At 39.4% G+C, this 17814-nt stretch overlaps 1 protein-coding gene across 1 annotated transcript in view; it reads right to left on the reverse strand.

Moving 5' to 3' along the window:
• Positions 1–5422: 5422 nt before the first annotated feature.
• PRKX (protein kinase cAMP-dependent X-linked catalytic subunit) overlaps positions 5423–17814 on the reverse strand; it is a 116847-nt gene continuing 104455 nt past the window's right edge. Inside the window, exons 7-9 of the mRNA XM_084613056.1 lie at positions 13649–13726; positions 7877–8026; positions 5423–5878 (exon numbers count right to left, since the gene is read on the reverse strand). Of these exons, the coding sequence (XP_084469182.1) occupies positions 7901–8026; positions 13649–13726 (204 nt within the window). The 3' untranslated portion in view covers positions 5423–5878; positions 7877–7900. The remainder of the gene's footprint in view (positions 5879–7876; positions 8027–13648; positions 13727–17814) is intronic.

Here is a 17814-nt window from a genome sequence, read left to right on the forward strand (position 1 = left end):
AATATCATATTGCCCCTATATAAATCCATGGGACACCCACATCTTGAATATTGTGTGTAGATGTGGTCGCTTCATCTCAAAAAAGATATATTGGAATTGGAAAAGGTTCAGAAAGGGCAACAAAAATGATTAGGGGTATGGAACAGCTGCCATAAGAGGAGAGATTAGTAAGACTGGGATTTTTCAGCTTGGAAAAGAGACGACTAAGGGGGGAATATGATTGAGATCTAAAATCATGAGTAGTGTGGAGAAAGTAAATAAGGAAGTGTTATTTACTCCTTCTCATAACAAGAACTAGGGGTCACCAAACGAAATTAATAGGCAGCAGGTTTAAAACAAACAAAAGGAAGTGTTTCTTCACACAGTTCAGAGTCAACCGATGGAACTCTTTGTCAGAGGATGTTGTGAAGGCCAAGACTATTTAACAGAGTTCAAAAAAGAACTAGATACATTCTTGGATAGGTCCATCAATGGTTATTAGCCAGGATGGGCAGACATGGTGTCCCTAACCTCGGTTTGCCAGCTGGGAATGAGCAACAGGGAATGGATCACTTGATTACCTGCTCTATTCATTCCCTCTAGGGCACCTGGCATTGGCCACTGTTGGAAGACAGGATACTGGGCTAGATGGACCTTTGGTCTGACCCAGTATGGCCATTCTTATGTTCTGTTCTAAGTATCTACTTATTTTTGATACTCAATTTGATATATCTACAACCTGATTTTTCAGAATACTTACCAATATACAGCATATTATTTCTTCAGAGCACAGGCCTCACTGAGTTCAAGTGTAGCTGTGAGTGCTCATCATTGTGGAAGTCATATTCCAGGTTTCTTAATTTGGGCACCCAGAAAACGAGGAACACAATTTAGTGACCGCCTGTTAATTTCGGTTAAGTGACTTATTGAGCATCACAACAGAACTCTGTGGCAAAGACAGGGATAGAATCTCCAAGTGACTGATCTAAAATTATTTTGGTTGGTTCAATTTTAAGTGACTTGCAAGGGTGACCATTCTAAAATAGAATTTTAATTTGGATTTCCCCTGCCATTGTATGTTACGATCAATGCAAAACTAAAGAACTGTAGTCTACTCTAGCAGGAAGTCATCACAACCACAGAGAAGCAGTTTGATACCACACTTACATGAACATCTGTAGACCACCATGTATTTTTCTGAGGCTCCTGAACACAGGGAATATTTAGTTAAATGTACTTGATTAAATTAAAAACAGCATGAAATGAACTTGGGGAAGATTTAGAGCATTAAATCGTGAACACGCTGAACTAGATCAGAACTAAGTGTTTACACAATTTAATGAGAACTTTGCAGATTATGTTTTGTACTATTGGAGATATCCCTGAACAAACAGGAATCAGAACATTTTTGTTCTCCAATATTTCCTGTTCACTCTTCATGCCAGTGGCTACTGAAATATCTTTCACCACCTGAGTCTTGTGCTGAGAAATCTTGACTTCTGCTTTAAAAAGGGACAGTTTAAAAAAACAAAAAAACAAAACAATTAAGCATTTTCATTTTGAAAGCTGGTGCAGAAATTATACCCTCTTCCCAATATAAATAGAAGCAAACTACATTTTAGACACTTACAAAGATAGAAAGGTTTATTAAACAAATCCAGAATTGACAGATATTACATAAATTAAACAGCAGTAAAATTTTACTAAAGTTTATGTACAGATCACAGTGATTTTAATTGTGCAATGAGGGCTGACTTATGACTTTGAACAGTACTTATACATTGGATTTAGGACAAGCAACCAACAACATATAAGATTTGTCTAAGTTAACCTTGGCAGTCTAGCAGTTCAAATTGGTTAAGTAGTACACGGATGCCTGCTGCAACTACCACTACTTACTATGCAAGTATTTATCAAGCAGTTAGGTTTGCCACAGAAAAGTGCAATACATGGAAAAGTCTGTACACAGTACAGTACAAAAGGAATCATGCTATAGTTCTTGAAAGCTGAAAAATAATTGTATAGCAGAGGAAGCACTGCATCACAAGTCTTCTGAATGGCAAGCAGATGGACTGAATAGTAGGCATATTTTAATTGCTTTCAAAATCCACAAAATCCCTGTTCATCCATTTAAACATAGTTTAGTACCTATATTTTGATCAATTAACAATGACTTTTCTACAGTGGAAGATCACATTAGTTAAAGCTCAGTAGCACAAGTATTCATCAATTAAGCTAATTTACAGGAAAATCTACAGCATGTTCTCCATCTAAATCATGAAGCATTTTAATCATTTGGTTACAAGGCAATTTAGTTTACAATGCAAGTTCATTCACTTAAAAGCTCATATTGAGCAGTTTAAAAACAAATATATAAACACAAAAATAAAGATAATTTTAACGTTTCTTTTTAACGTTCTTGTTCACTGAAGCTGAAGAAATAGAAAGGTCTTATAGACTGTTGTGGGAAACAGCACTAGTTTATATGCAAAATACTTGTTAACAAAAGCAACCATTATAAAAAGAACTTTAGAGAATAACACTTCAGTCAAATAAAAAAAAATGAAAAAAAATGTTTTAAATTACTGAAGAAATCAGAGTCATTCATGCAGCGTCTGTCTGCGAACTTCTGGTTAAGCACTGATATATAGTTGCAACAGTGTGGTGTGAAATCCCAATGAGCAAAGAGGTAAAATGAAACTGACCCAGCTATGCAAATAAATAAAATGGGTAGGCAGTGGTGCCTCTTAAATTCTATATTGTACAGGAAAAAACTGCTCATAATTACAAAACCGTTTTCATTTAAATAATGTTCTGAAAGTGGTCTATGGTTAATTATAAGTTACCAAAATGTGAAATAAGTTTTATACTAGAAAGCACATAAAGAGATTATTAGTCTGTAATAATTAGAGATCAGCTATACATGCACACACAGTTCCAGAAAGAATGTAAAGTCAATCTATCAACTTAATTTACCTGCCTGATTAGATTTCTTTACTCTCTGGCACAGAGTTTCAGTGCATCCATTGCCAACAATGGATAAATTTCACGGACAAAAATCTAACTTCTGGTGTGAAAACATTCAAGATCAATTACCTCCAATGTGATACGTGTGTTCAAATGTAATGTTATTCCCCTCTTCTGGCTTTGAAGATGTAAATGAGGTCTTAGGCAGTTCAGTTTTTAAATCTGCAAACCTAGTTCTTGAAATTCAGCACGTTCGTTGCAATATGTATATTTTGTAATAAAAAATGGGTTTTATAGTTCTCCATGGAATACTGTAAGCTTACACATTAGAAAGAACTGTACTCTTTTGAAAATACAAGCTCTGTGTGCTGTGTACTTAATTATTCTATCAAATCAGCAAGAGAAAGCTATCTCACTGCATATAAATACATGCCAGACCAAACATTTTACAGAGATTGATATATTTTTACCAAGTAAAATGACTGTTTCTTATGCCAGTTCTGTATCTTTTTATTTATTACCAATTTCTACACAGTATTTAATGGGAGTGGCATGTGGGGCCTATTAATAATCAGCGATATGTGGCACTTGCATAAAGGTATCAAGTTGTCAATAGCAACACAGAATTTCCCCTTCAGTGTCCTCAGTTTACTACCAGATAAACACTGTCTGCATTTCCGCAAGACACTTATGTAATCAGTCACACTCCGGTATATAGGTCCAGGGATATATGCCATTAATTTTTCAATATAAAGCAGAAATTGGAGTTTGACGTATGATTAATCATATCTGTCAGCTCACTGCACTTGTGAACTGATGAGAACTAGGTGGGTACAGATGTCAGCAGCTTTTTACTGCTAGAGACTCCTGGCTGAAATTTGACTGAAGTCAGAAGCAGAATTATTTTACTAACTTGGTTTATGAGCCAAGTGACCATTTGAATATCACACACTGTACTATATTGCATTTAGCATGCAGTTCAGAACAATTACCCAACTTAGGCCTAGATTTCAACAATACCTAGGGCACTGCAGGTTATGACTGAGGTGCAGAGATCTGTGGAGAAGTGTCCACATCATCTGTTTTGGTATTCTTAAACTCTACTTAGAGCCATCAGTATAAGTAGTAAGACTCCAGGGCACAAATGTGCCTTTTAAAAAAATACTTTTGGCCTAACTACAAATTTATCTACAACACAATCATTGGAAGCATGTATTTTTGTTTTGTTTTTAAACCCTGATACTTCAAAATCAATTCCTTATGTTAGCGCAAATATCACAGTGTGAAACATGAAATCAAATATTCTTAAATTATATCTAAATCTACCTCTGCATATATGTGTATACACACATCACCTGCTAGTATTTGGTATTACTTAAAATGAAGCATTATTGCAAATATTCCTTAAATACAGTGCGCTCCACTTATAAACGGATGTGGTCCACCTAGAAAACTGATCAGAGTAGATAAAAAACAGATTAGGTTTAAACCTGAAGTCCAATCCTGCACATGTTTAAAGTCCTAATGGTGAGGACTTATAAAACAAGACCCGCATAAATTTAGCCCTGGATTTTCAAATATAGGAGCACAAAGTTAGGCATCTAAACGCATATTTAGGCACCTGTCTGATTTTCAAAAGTACTGAGCACCCAACAGCTCCTACTTAGGTCAATAACAAAAATAATTTCAACTATGATCAAAGTATGCCTGACACTGCTTGTACTCAACTTGGGGAAAATAGAGCTGCTAGGGAGAGCCAGGAAGTTTTAAAAAAATGGAGCTATTGTACAGATAATTTCCACAAAGTTAAGAAATTCCATGATTTTTAGGAAAAATATTCAAAGATAATTCCATATTTTGCAGCATAACCAAACAACAACGTTTAGTAGTTTTTGGTTGATTTTTTAAAATCTAGATTTTTTGTTAGGGAGGATTGTGTACTCTTCACTAACACGTTCACACTGTTTATACTACTGTTCACATCTTTTAGATTACACATTTCTCATATTTTCTTTGAGTAACTCATTCTCCTACTTAAATATCAGAAATTGGATAAAGCAGAAACACAGTGAGAGCAACAATAGATCTACCCCCGCCCCTCATTAGCAGCATGCACTGCTTTATTTGCCCTACAGTGATTTCACATATAAGGGAAACCCACTATACACAGCGTGTAGTCACCAAATATCATGTCATGTAAAAACACAATGCATTGTTTTAACCAAAGTTACTTATGAAGTTAATATGTTTTTGAAATGAACAACAAAACATGTCCTTTTTCTTTCTGCTTTCAAGTATTATGGTTGCAAATGTGAAGCACTGGAAATTTTAGGTACAAATCTTTTTAAACTTAATTATTTTTATTTTTTACAAAGAATTATAAAATGCATATAAGATGATGAAAAACTCATTTATCCTTTTACGATTTTCCCCCAGAGAACTTCTTGAAAAACATTATTTGAAAAATAAAAATCATAGACTCTGCAAAGTACAAAAATTTACATCTTTGCACAGTTCCTGTGCTTTAGTTGTATTGTATTCATTATATACATATATACTAATTTGTGCTTTTAATTACACAAGTTTAGTATAAACTTATAAAATTAAGACTATGAGTTAACTATGCAAAAAGGATCTGGGCATAGCAGGAAACTAACACTAAAACAAGTTAAAAAACTACAACATAGAATTTTTCATGAGTCTACTACAGAGTAGACTTTCAGTATCATAATTTGCTAAACTAATGCCAATTCTATACAGTTAAAATGAGTCTCACCTGCCTGCCAATTGTTAAATATTTATCTACTAATGTGCACATATGAATGTGATAACACTCTCCTATATGTCAAAGAATGTCTTCATGTATGTACTTAGTTCTTCTTTGCAAACCTGCGAATATCACGTCAATCTTCTTCCAGTTTCCACCATAAAACTAAAAGAAAAAAAAACGTTTTAAAAGAATGCCAAGTTCCAGACTATTATAGTTAAGATTACAATGCTGTGAAAATAGGGACACACAAATGCTTGGACCACCTCATCTGTAAACTTAGCTAGTATCTCTTCATCTAGTATACTTCATATTATTAATATATTTACTATACATTACCCTTCTCCATTTTTCTCACCCTAACTGAATCTTAAAAAGAGCATGGTGAATTATATAGCAATGTGATTAAATAATCAGAAGCTGTTGTTACCCGTCAGCTCTGTGTTCTTGGGGAACCAGGGAACAGTATCCAGCCTGTCTGTCTCACGAAAAGACCTTCCCATCCCCAGCCTCTGCTTGAACCAAAACCGATCAGAAGAAAGACTTACGAAAAGGCAGTGGAAGACACACCTAAACCCCTGGGATAAGGGTGACAGGATAAAGGAAACTCCCCTAACCTCATTTGCATCAAGGATGGGACAGGGAGGCACCCTCATTAGCATACTGAATGGAGAACAGAGATTCCAAGGGAAGAACTGCACTGAATCCTGGGACCAGAAAAGCAGGGAAGCACTGCATGATGGGGGATCTCTGCTCCAGATGTTAATGAACCCACGCCTGCACACATCCAGCGCAGTAGTTATCAGACCAATTCTAGTAATAAATCCTTTATTGGTATCCAAAGTACTGAAGCTGCCTAATTGTATTGTGAGCTCCCTCGAAGGAACATCACCCATGGCCAGGAATGATCAGTTCCTATTGTTTAGCCTGAACAATACAACTTTCGTATACTCCCTTGAGCCATCAGTTTAGCCATAAACAAATCTAGTGTTCTCCCTTGAACCACTGTTCTGTCCCTACAAAAACCCCACCCATGCTCAAGTAAGTGTTCTAATGCTTGGTTCAAAAATCTGCATCAGTTCCACTGGGACTTCATCTTCTCCTGACTGATCATGCTGAGGGCTCTGCCTGTCTCCAGCACTCCGGACCCTCAGCTACCACCACCACCTGGAACCCGATTGAGTCCAGCTTCACGGAGTGGTGAGAACCCAGCTCTCTCTCTCTCTCTCTCTCTCTATAGGTATAGCCTTCTGACCCTGACTTGTGTGATCAGTTATAGTTTTCTAAACCTGACTTTCATAATCAAATTTAAGTTAGATTTAATATTATAACTGTTTTGTTTGGCTTCCCTACGGTCATTACATGGCAATACATAACTTTCATGGTTAAGCTGGTTGCTCCTCTCTTGCCCCCTCCATCGTAGTTGTTTTTTGGCTCTCTCATTCGCTCTGCAGCAACATTCCTCGTTCCTAAGCTAAAGATCCCTGCAGCACCCAAAAATCCTGTGGAGTTTGTTCACCAAGTGGGTTACTACCAAAGCAACTGTAATGTAAAAGTGGGGATAGGGATGTTCTGAACCTGGGACATAGGAGGGTGGCAGCTTAAAAGTGCTGCTCAATCCAGCCTGCTCAGGCGTACTCTATTCCGGTGCAGTGCCCATGGCATATCAGGGTGACAGTTTGGAGGTGCTGTTTGACCCAACCTGCTGAGTCCAAGGGCCTATGAGGGTGACAGCTTAGAAGTGCTGCTCGATCCAGCCTACTGAGTCCAGGGACATATAAGGGGTCAGCTTGGGAGTGCTGATTGTCCCAGTCCTCTCAAATACGTGTGTGTTCGTTTGCCTGATTCCGGGGCTGGAAGAATCCAGCCCTGGGGAACCTAGGTCCTGTAGGATAGCTCCATTGGGAGGGAACTTGCAGAAGTAGAGCTCTGTACGAGAACACAAGTGACACAAACAGTACATTGATAGAATTACAAACCCCACCCCAGAAGAGTAACTCTAATAAATGAGCATACCCCACAGTAACAGGCAAATCTGGTAGCACTGTTTCTTCTGCACAAGGCTCTGTTGTACAAACCGACATTTCCTACAGAATTTCAACATACATATTACATGCTGCTATTTTACTAAGGTTACAACTGACAAAGATGAAGGTCAAATACCTTGCCGAGTTTGGCTGTCCCCCCTCAGAAGTTCTGGAAAATTTCTAGATCTTTAGGGGCTACAGGAGGGGTTTTGTTCCAGTCATCTTCAGGATAAGCTTCAAAATTAGACGTATCTCCATCATTGGATACCTTCGGCACTATTGGAGGCTGACCAGAAATAAACAATACAAAAATGAAATAGATGTTTTCATACCACAGTAATTATCTCTTCATCATCATCTTTTTGAACACATACTGTAGTAGTGCCTAGAGGCCAATCAGGTTGGTTCCCACATTGTAAACGTTGTACAAACAGCAAGTGACAGTCCCTGCTCAAAGAGCTTGCAGTCTAAAATACCAGGCAACAGGAGGACAAGAGAAAAAAGCAGGTTAGTGGGGCGGGGAGGGGTGATGAGGGGAACAGGATAACAAAAATAAGATTGTGTAATTTTTAGCAAATCAGGGGCACTATTTACAATTCCCACCTGCATACTGTTATCAGGGTGCAATTTGCTCTATGCATTATGGAAGAAGTGATTTTTGAGTAGAAATTTGCAGGACAAGATTTATGGATTTAACTAGGAGTTTTTCTCCCATTCATGAAGAGTTGGGATGCGAGTGGGTGAGGGAGAAGCAAGTGCTCTAGGCTGCTATTACTGGTAGAAGGAAGGCAGGAATCAATGGCTCAACAACGTAGTAGGCCTAATAGGTCCAGGCTAAATGCTGAAGGACCTTAAAGACGACGACCAGGAGTTTGTCTAGGACAACGGGACAGACAAGAGGGTGGAGGGGGGCTTATGTGGTCTGTGCGATAGACAGGAAGAGGTTCCTGACAGCAGTACTTGGAATGATTTTAGTGGGGGCATTCATATTTTCAGATATGATGGCTCTATTAAGACATAGAATAAAATTTCTGTGATTTAATTTTTGATACAAGGATGAGCAGAGCTAAGAAAAAGGCTTTGGAATAATGTTGACTCTGGATTAAACACAAAAGAGAGTACAAAGATTACATCAAGGCTGAAGCTCCATCCTTAACTCATCTGTTTTTTCCTAGAGATTTGACCATCATCAATAGTCACATCTTAACTCTCTCTAAGGGTCAATGGACATCTTAGCACTGACTCTATGCTGGGCAATATCCATAAATAAAGTAGGACCAATTATTACACATGGCACAAGGACGTGCCCCGTGGTGGTAGTTCCTTAACATTAATGGGGTAACAGGGAAGGAAAAGCAGGAGACAAGAAGAAATTAATAAACACCATGAGAGAAAGGATGAGGTAAAGAAAGTAGTAAGAAAGGATAAAAATAAATAAATACTCTCCCGTACCCCATTTTATAAAATCATCTCCCCTAATTATTTTATCATTTGTAGGCATGCTTAAGGCTTCTCAGTTGTTGCACAGTGCTTACATACTGTGGTGAATGGCACTGTAGTAATACAGTAAAGATATGAGATTGAAATTTTAATCACTAAGCAATTAGTCAGAAGCTTCAAGAATGTTCTGTTACAGAGAGTTAAATATAATCAGCAAATGACTTTTTCCTGCTGAGCATCAAGAAGTAATTTGGTCACATTAAATATTAATGTCTTTTTAATAGTCTTTGCCATGATGACATCAGTAGGTCCTTTTGCTGGCAACAAAAGTGTCTCTTTCCAACCCCTCCTCAATAGTGATTTGCATACTTTGTTTTTTGGCTCAGAAAACACCCCAAACCTATCAAACTGATTGCTTGTAAGTGCATTAAAATGTTTCACTCAGATACTTCACGTCGTTAATATCCTATGTTTTTTCTAGTCTGGCAATAAACCCATGCAGGAGAAAAGCATTCAGCACTTAAAATAAAAAGTAATTTGAACTGCTGTAATTTGAAGAAAAAGTAGCCACATCATAAAATGCTGATTTTACAATGTTATATTAATAAAAGTATTTCTTTCACCCCAGTAGATCTTTTAAAGCAAATGTGGAGATATTGTGAGGAACCATCTGTTCTTGGCTTCCCCTGAAGGTCCTTTGCATTTCTAATATTGTCCTGGGGATTCCCAGTCTCCATAGCCTTCCCTGTCTTACATCTAGCACATAAATCACCAGTCTACTCTCCCTCTGGGCCTGAAGTACAGAATAGGGTTCCCTTTGTATCTTTCTTTCATTAGCCAGTTTGGTTTGCCTTCTCTCACACAACCTCCATGCCCTACTACCTAGACAGTAAATTTAGCATTGTGAATCAAACCTGCACCGTCTGCTTGGTATTGCAAAGGCACTGGAATATCAAATTGCCTAATCTAAAGCTTTATTCATATAATTTGCTATAAGCCATTAACAGATCAGAACATTACTATTAATTCCTTCAGGAAAAGTATTGAAAACATTTTGAAATTAAGATTATTCCTGTTAGGTATGGGATATAGATGGTTTTCCTTAGTTATTTTAGTTACACGTCCAAAGTCATGTGATCAATATGGAACTGGGGGAAAAAAACGGTGGTACTCTCATAAGTAAGGCTACGTTTTATTCACAAGTATTTTTAGTAAAAGTCATGGACAGGTCACGGGTAGGGTGACCGGGTGTCTGGTTTTTGACCGGAACACCCGGTCAAAAAGGGATCCTGGCAGCTCCAGTCAGCATTGCTGACCGGGCCATTGACTCTCCTCATGGTGGTGCTGCGTGGTGGTGCTGGCAGGCTCCCTGCTAGCCTCCATGCCATACAGCTGCCAGGAAGCAGACAGCAAATCTCCCCTCCGGCTCCTACACATAAGGGCAGCCAGGCGACTCTGCACACTGCCCATGCCCTAATGCCACCCCCACAGCTCCCATTGGTCGGGAACCATGACCAATGGGAGCTGAGGGGGCGGCGCCTGAGAACAGGGCAACACGCAGAGCCACCTGGCTGCGCCTCCGTGTAGGAGCCAGAGGAGGGTGTGACAGGTTCGGTCACAGAGACCCCATTAGGACTGTCACCTGCTATGCTGAATTTGCCTCTGAGCCCATTTTCCCTGCCAGCTTGGGACTCCAGAACCCTGCCTGGTTGAGCCAGACACGCTAGCCAGCTGCAAACACAGATCCAGGTCTGACACGTCCCCCAGAGCTGCAGAATTTAACCAAAAACTGCTCGGCAGGTCACCTATCTCCAGCACCCAGACACCCAGTTCTCAATGGGATTCAAACCCCAAATAAATCCGTTTTACTCTGTATAAAGCTTATTCAGGGTACACTCAAATTGTCCACCCTCTATAACACTGATAGAGAGATATGCACAGCTGTTTGCTCCCCCAGGTATTAATCACTTACTCTGGGTTAATTAATAAACAAAAAATGATTTTATTAAGTATAAAAAGTAGGATTTAAGTGGTTTCCAGTAATAACAGACAGAACAAAGTAAGTTACGAAGCAAAATAAAACAAAACATGCAAGTCTAAGCCTAACACATTAAGAAACTCATTACAGATAAATCACACCCTCAGAGATGTTCCATTTTACAGACTAGACCTCTTCCTAGTCTGGGCCTAATCCTTTCCCCTGGTGCAATCCTTGTACAGCTCAGGTGGTAACTAGGGGATTTCTCATGACTGGCAGCCCCCTTTGTTCTGTTCCCCCCCTTTCATAGCTTTGGCACAAGACGGGAATCCTTTGTCTCTTTGGGTCCCCACCCCTCCTTCTAAATGGAAAAACACCAGGTCAAGATTCCAAACCACCATTAATGGCCCACACTTTGCATAATTACAATAGGACCTCAGAGTTATAGTTCATATTTCTAGTTTTAGATACAAGAATGATACATTCATACAAATAGGATGACCACATTTAGTAGATTATAATCTTTGTAATGATACCTTACAAGAGACCTTTTGCATAAAGCATATTCCTGTTGCACCATATTCACACTTATGAACATATTCTATAAAACATATGGAGTGCAACGTCACAGGGGAACATGCTGCTGCTTCTGGGACCACCCGAGCCTGAACCCCTCACCCGTCCTGTGCCCCAACCCCCTGGCCCATCCCTGATCCCCCCTGCCACCCTCCAAAGCCCTCAGTCCCAGCCCGGAGCACCCTCCTACAGTTCAAACCCCTCACCGCAAGCCCGGAGCATCCTCCTGCTCCCCAAATGCCTCATCCCCAGCCCGACCCCAGGGCCCGCATCCTCAGCCAGAGCCCTCCCACCCCTGCACTCCAACCCCCGGCCCCACATTGGAGGCCCTTTCTGTAACCCAAACTCCTTGGTCCCAGCCCGGAGCACTCTCCTGCACCCCAAATCTTTCATGCCAGGCTTCTCCCCAGAGCCTGCACCCCCCAGCCAGAGCCCTCACACCCCCCCTGTACCCCAAACCCCTGCCCCAGCCCAGAGCCCCCTCCCACACTCCAACCCTTCGGTTCCACCCCGGAGCACCCTCCTGCTCCCCAAATCTCTCATCCCCAGACACACGTCAGAGCCCACACCCCCAGTCCAGAGCCCCTCCCATACTCCACCCCCTGGCAATGAACTCCCTCCTGCACCCCAAACCCCTCATCCCTGGCCCCACCCCAGAGCCCGCACCCCCAGCGGGAGCCCTCACCGCCTCCCGCACTGGAGCCCAATGAAAATGAGCGAGTGAGTGAGGGTGGGGAGAGAAAGTGAAAGAGGAAGGGGGGATGGGACCTCAGAGAAGGGGCAGGGCATGGGCGGGGACCTTGGAGGAGGGGCAGGGCAAGGGTGTTTGGTTTTGTGCAAGTAGAAAGTTGGCAACCCTGGGCATGTAAACAAAAATTCATGGGCTGTGACCTGTCCATGACTTTTACTATATAGCCCTGAGTAAAACCCGGGAGGAGGGGAAGAACGGTGGCTCAGGGGGGGCATCCCATGGGGATGCCACGGGTGTGGCTAGGGGGACGCTGCAGGTATCTAGGGAGGAGGGGCGGCCCCGGGTGCTGGGTACACATTGTAAGGAGAATGATCACTTTAGATAAGCTATTACCAACAGGAAAGTGGGTTTGTGGGGAGGGGGGTGGGGTGGAGAGAAAACCTGGATTTATGCTGGAAATGGCCCAACTTGATTATCATACACATTGTAAGGAGAGTGATCACTTTAGATAAGCTATTACCAGCAGGAGAGTGGGGTGGGGGGAGAGAAAACCTTTTGTAGTGGTAAACACCCATTTTTTCATGGTTTGTATGTATAGGAACATCTTCTGTATTTTCCACATTATGCATCCGATGAAGTGAGCTGTAGCTCATGAAAGCTTATGCTCAAATAAATTGGTTAGTCTCTAAGGTGCCACAAGTACTCCTTTTCTTTCTTCAAATATTGGTATCTCTTATATACATTTGCTCCTCTATACTGGCTGAATTTAGTGCTGCTGTATCTGTTACAATTTTAATAATAAATTCATTTTCCCCCAGATGCTTCAAATTTTATTTAAAGATTTCTCTGCACTGAAACTTAGCAGCGAGACTCAAAGCCAGAATAAAATATTTCTAATTATTTTTGAAAAACAGCTATTAACTAGCTCTTGTGAAATGAGAAATATGTATGTAATACAGGATATCATTTTCAGATTATTTTAGGGATTTTGTAATGTAAACCCACACCAATTTGGCAGATGTTAAATTGGACTAGTGAAAAGCATATCTTTTTAAAGAATCAATATTTGTAAATGCATCATATGACTATACATTTCAAATTATTCTGCAATAGATCTTAACTGAATACACATGCAACATTATACCCCTATATAGTATGAGAAGAAATTTTGCATGGATGATTTTTGGTTACCATAGTCTACATAAGATTTTTGTACAAAATACCTTTAGTTTTCTTTGAGGTACAGCATCCCAGTCTATAGACCTGAACCACCGATGCCTTTTCACATCATCTGCTCCATTCTTTAATAAAACCAAAAAACAAACAGAAGATAAGATAATGTATACGCAATAAAACCTTAACCTATGTATTTCATTACAGCTGTTCTCCTGCCCTCCTCAATTTCAAACTTTATATTAAAAAAAGTCACAGAAGTCCAGAGGTCATCCATAACCCTATAATATGAAGGGGGAGAGAGAGAGAAATATGAAAAACATTTCAAAGCTTTCATAAGGGCATTAAATAACCAGTGAGCATAAAAAATTAGATACTACACAAATTCACTCTCATTTATAACATAAGCATCTATTTTATTTCTGAAAAGCTTTTAACCCCAGTTATACACCTTGGACAAGATTTCTCAGTGGCATGAAGGGCCAATGAAAAGCCCTCTGGACCACATAAGCCACCTCCTTGGTCTGCAAAGGACAGTGGTGAGAGACAGATGGAGTGGTGTCTGTACCCACAGAAACGGTCATGGCCTGGCTCTACATAGAGTATTAAGGTAGTCCAGAGAAGGGATGAGGGGATCTGCATTGTCACAGATCCAGTGACACCCAAGATCTCATACATGTGGTACAAGGACATGAGAGAGTGTGGAGCATCCCCATACCCAGGTTTTGGTTGAGTGCGTATATTCTCTCCAATATCCTCTCCCACCTGGCACTTTACCACTTGTGAAAGGCTAACAGAGAAAAGTGAAGTAATGTTGCTGAAAACCCCCACAAAACAGGATGGATAAAAATCAATCAGATTTTGTTTTTATTTAAATCTGATTTTTTGATAAAATGCTTTTGAAGAAAAAAACCCATCTAAAAATAGTTGTAATTAAACTACCTTTGAGCTACAATGTATCTCATCACGGAATAGGGATTATAAATTCTAATTCTAGTATGAGACAATTTATTCATGTAATGTTTAAGAAAAGTTTTGTAAATGAGTTCCAATAGTTCATGGATTAGGGAACCAATCTTATGGGGTTCCAGGGGCTTCTGTATAGATTATTTAGCTTAATCTTTCTATCTACCCAATGTGACTCAGTGCTCAGTCTAGAAGATACCATCAGAGATGCTTAGTTTTGCAGTTCTCAAACTGTGGATTTGTGTCTCCAGAGGTAACATGCTTGTTAACAGCAAAAATGTTTTAAAATAAATAAATATATAGAGGTGAGAAATAAGACCTCGACTCTATTGTCCCTCTGCAAATTTGTGTACACAGAGTTAATCCCTTACCTCTCTCTAAAAGTGCAAAGTTTCAAAAAGTTTAATGAAAAGATGATTGTTGGGGACAGAATAGATATGGATAAGGAGAAGAAGTCTGGAGATAAATGTGCAAAACAAGGGACATATGCTTGTTTTGTTAAAATATTATATGTTTGCTCTTGAAGAAAAAAAAATCCAGAATACTTAACGTTGTTGTTTTAGTTAAATAAAACAATTTAAATGTCTGTCTGGTGATGTTCTCCTCCTAATACAGCATGGCAAGAAAATCTTCCAAATATTAATGATTAACCTGTTGAATTGGAGATAGTTCACCTCCCAATGACTTCATAAATATCTGCTTCAATTACCTTTGGTAAATGAAATAATCAAACAATCATTCGTTTTCTGATATAGCTGTAAAATTAATCTGAAAAGTCTTCAAAATAAATCACTATTTAAAAAGGTATAGTGTGTACCTTCTAAAAATGAAACCTTCATCTATCTGAGTTGTGAAGAATATGTATTAAGCTTATAACAACCAACAAGAATGCACTTTTATGTAGAAAACCATGATTAAATTGAGTCTTCCTGAGTATGATTTAAATCATGATTTACATCAATTTGATTTAAATCAAATCCACCCTGAAAAAAATCATTAAGAAACAAACATTAAGAACTCTGAAAATATTTTTTTCAGATATACAGTAAAGAGATAGCTATGCAAATGATTTTAATGAGGGGTATGTACTTCACCAATCAGCAACCCTCACACTCTGGCCTGCTAACCCACTGGTGGTCTAATGATCTGATAGTCTATGGAGAGCTGTCTGGTGACATAGAGCCAGCCCTCATTTCCAGTTGCTAAACTGCAATAACAGCAGCTAAAAACACATTAAATACTGTCCTAATATGACTTTTTCCTACAGGCAATTGCAACATGTGTTTTGTGACTGTGACCTGAAGGGGATATAATCCACAAGAAAATTATTCTAATAAATGCCTCACTATGGAAAAGTCAAAATCTAATTGCAGTGGGCATTAGTCTTCTTTATATTAGCACCTTGAGTTTCATGTATCTATGGCAATTTCATTAGAGAGAAGAAAGAAAATAAATCTGTTAGTATATACCAAGACAGAATTGTAGAAGACAAGACAACAGGCTCACTAATGTGCAAGAGTACTAAATGAATATTTAAAAGTGCTGATTTTTCATTTTTGTCTTAAAGTCCTTTAAGCTTTACACAGGAAGATGAGTTATTAGCGGAGCACAATCCTTAACATTTTTCTGGTTTTAGGTTTTGTCTCTAACCATCTTCCTTTACCAATAGTTTGCCCTAAACACTGCAAAAGAAACACACACACACACACACACACATCCCCACACACCATTTTCACAATTATGGTGAAATTAGTCCTAAATTAATTAAAATTACAGAAGTAGAAAATAATCCTCAAGTCAGGCATTTCTTGCAAGCTAGGATTTGGGGGAACCATAAGAATCCACTCAACCGTACATGGAATCAAACCAGTGTGGGAGTGGCCCATCTCTTGGATGAAAGATCATTGTCAGGTGAAAGCTCATCATTCTCCAAATTTCGTATTTTTTCTAAACTACATGGAAGAATCTCTTTGCTTGGTTCCTAACTGCACCAGAATTTGGAGACCACAAGACCTCACACACTGTTGGTCTAAATTTCAATCCGTCTATCTAAACTTCTTCCAAGAATTATCCACCCCTAGCAGGTTGCTTCTTTGACACTGCTGACCTTATATCAGTGACAACCTTACCCTTTCCAGAGTCTGATTTGTCTTGTGTACCCCCAAGTTTCACCTCACTTAAAAAATCAGACATAAAATACAGTGTCACAGCACACTATTACTGAAAAATTGCTTACTTTCTCATTTTTACTGTATGATTATAAATCAATTGGAATATAAATATTGTACTTAAATTTCAGTGTATAATATATACAGCAGTATAAACAAATCATTGTCTGTGAAATTTTAGTTCGTACTGACTTTGTTAGTGCTTTTTACATAGTCTGTTGTAAAACTAGGCAAATAACTAGATGAGTTGACGTATCCCCCTAGAAGACCTCTACGTACCCCCAATGGTACACAAACCCCTGGTTGAGAACCGCTACCTTATACCACTATCCAAACAATTCAAGCTGAAAGTGCATTTCCAAGACAAATATTCAAACATCAAAAGGAGCAAGTTATCCAGCCACAATTACACTGGGCAGTCGTAACAAACTTCATGTTTTCTCCAGAGAAAACCTTGTTGAACCCATGAGGTCCCTTCCCATTGGACCGTTAACATCTAATATTGCATCTAATCACAGGAACTGGGGGCTAGAGATCTGAGGAGGTACTTTGATTGGCTTAGACCAATGGTCCATATAGCTCAGTATCCTGTCTTCTGACAGTGGTCAGTGCCAGATAACACATAGGGAATGAACAGAACAGGGAAATTATCAAGGGATCCATCCCCTGTCATCGGGTCCCAGCTTCTGGTAGTTAGAGGTGTAGGGACACCCAGAGCATGGAGTTCCGTCCCTGACCACCTTCGCTAATAGCCATTGATGGATCTATACTCCATGAACTTACATAATACTTTTTTTAACTCTATTTTTACCTTCACAACATAAGAACGGCCATACTGGGTCAGACCAAAGCTCCTTCTAGGCCTGTAGTCTGTCTTCCAACAGTGGCCAATGCCCGGTGCCCCAGAGGGAATGAACAGAACTGGTAACATCAAGTGATCCATCCAGTTGTCCATTCCCAGCTTTTGGCAAACAGAGGCTAGGAAAACTATCCCTGTTCATTATGGTTAATAGCCATTGATGGACCTATTCTCCATGAACTTATCTAGTTCTTTTCTGAACCCTGTTATAGACTTGGCCTTC

The sequence above is a fragment of the Lepidochelys olivacea genome (assembly GCF_965140295.1).
Source record: "Lepidochelys olivacea isolate rLepOli2 genome assembly, chromosome: 1".
In the NCBI taxonomy this organism is placed as follows: Eukaryota; Metazoa; Chordata; order Testudines; family Cheloniidae; genus Lepidochelys; species Lepidochelys olivacea.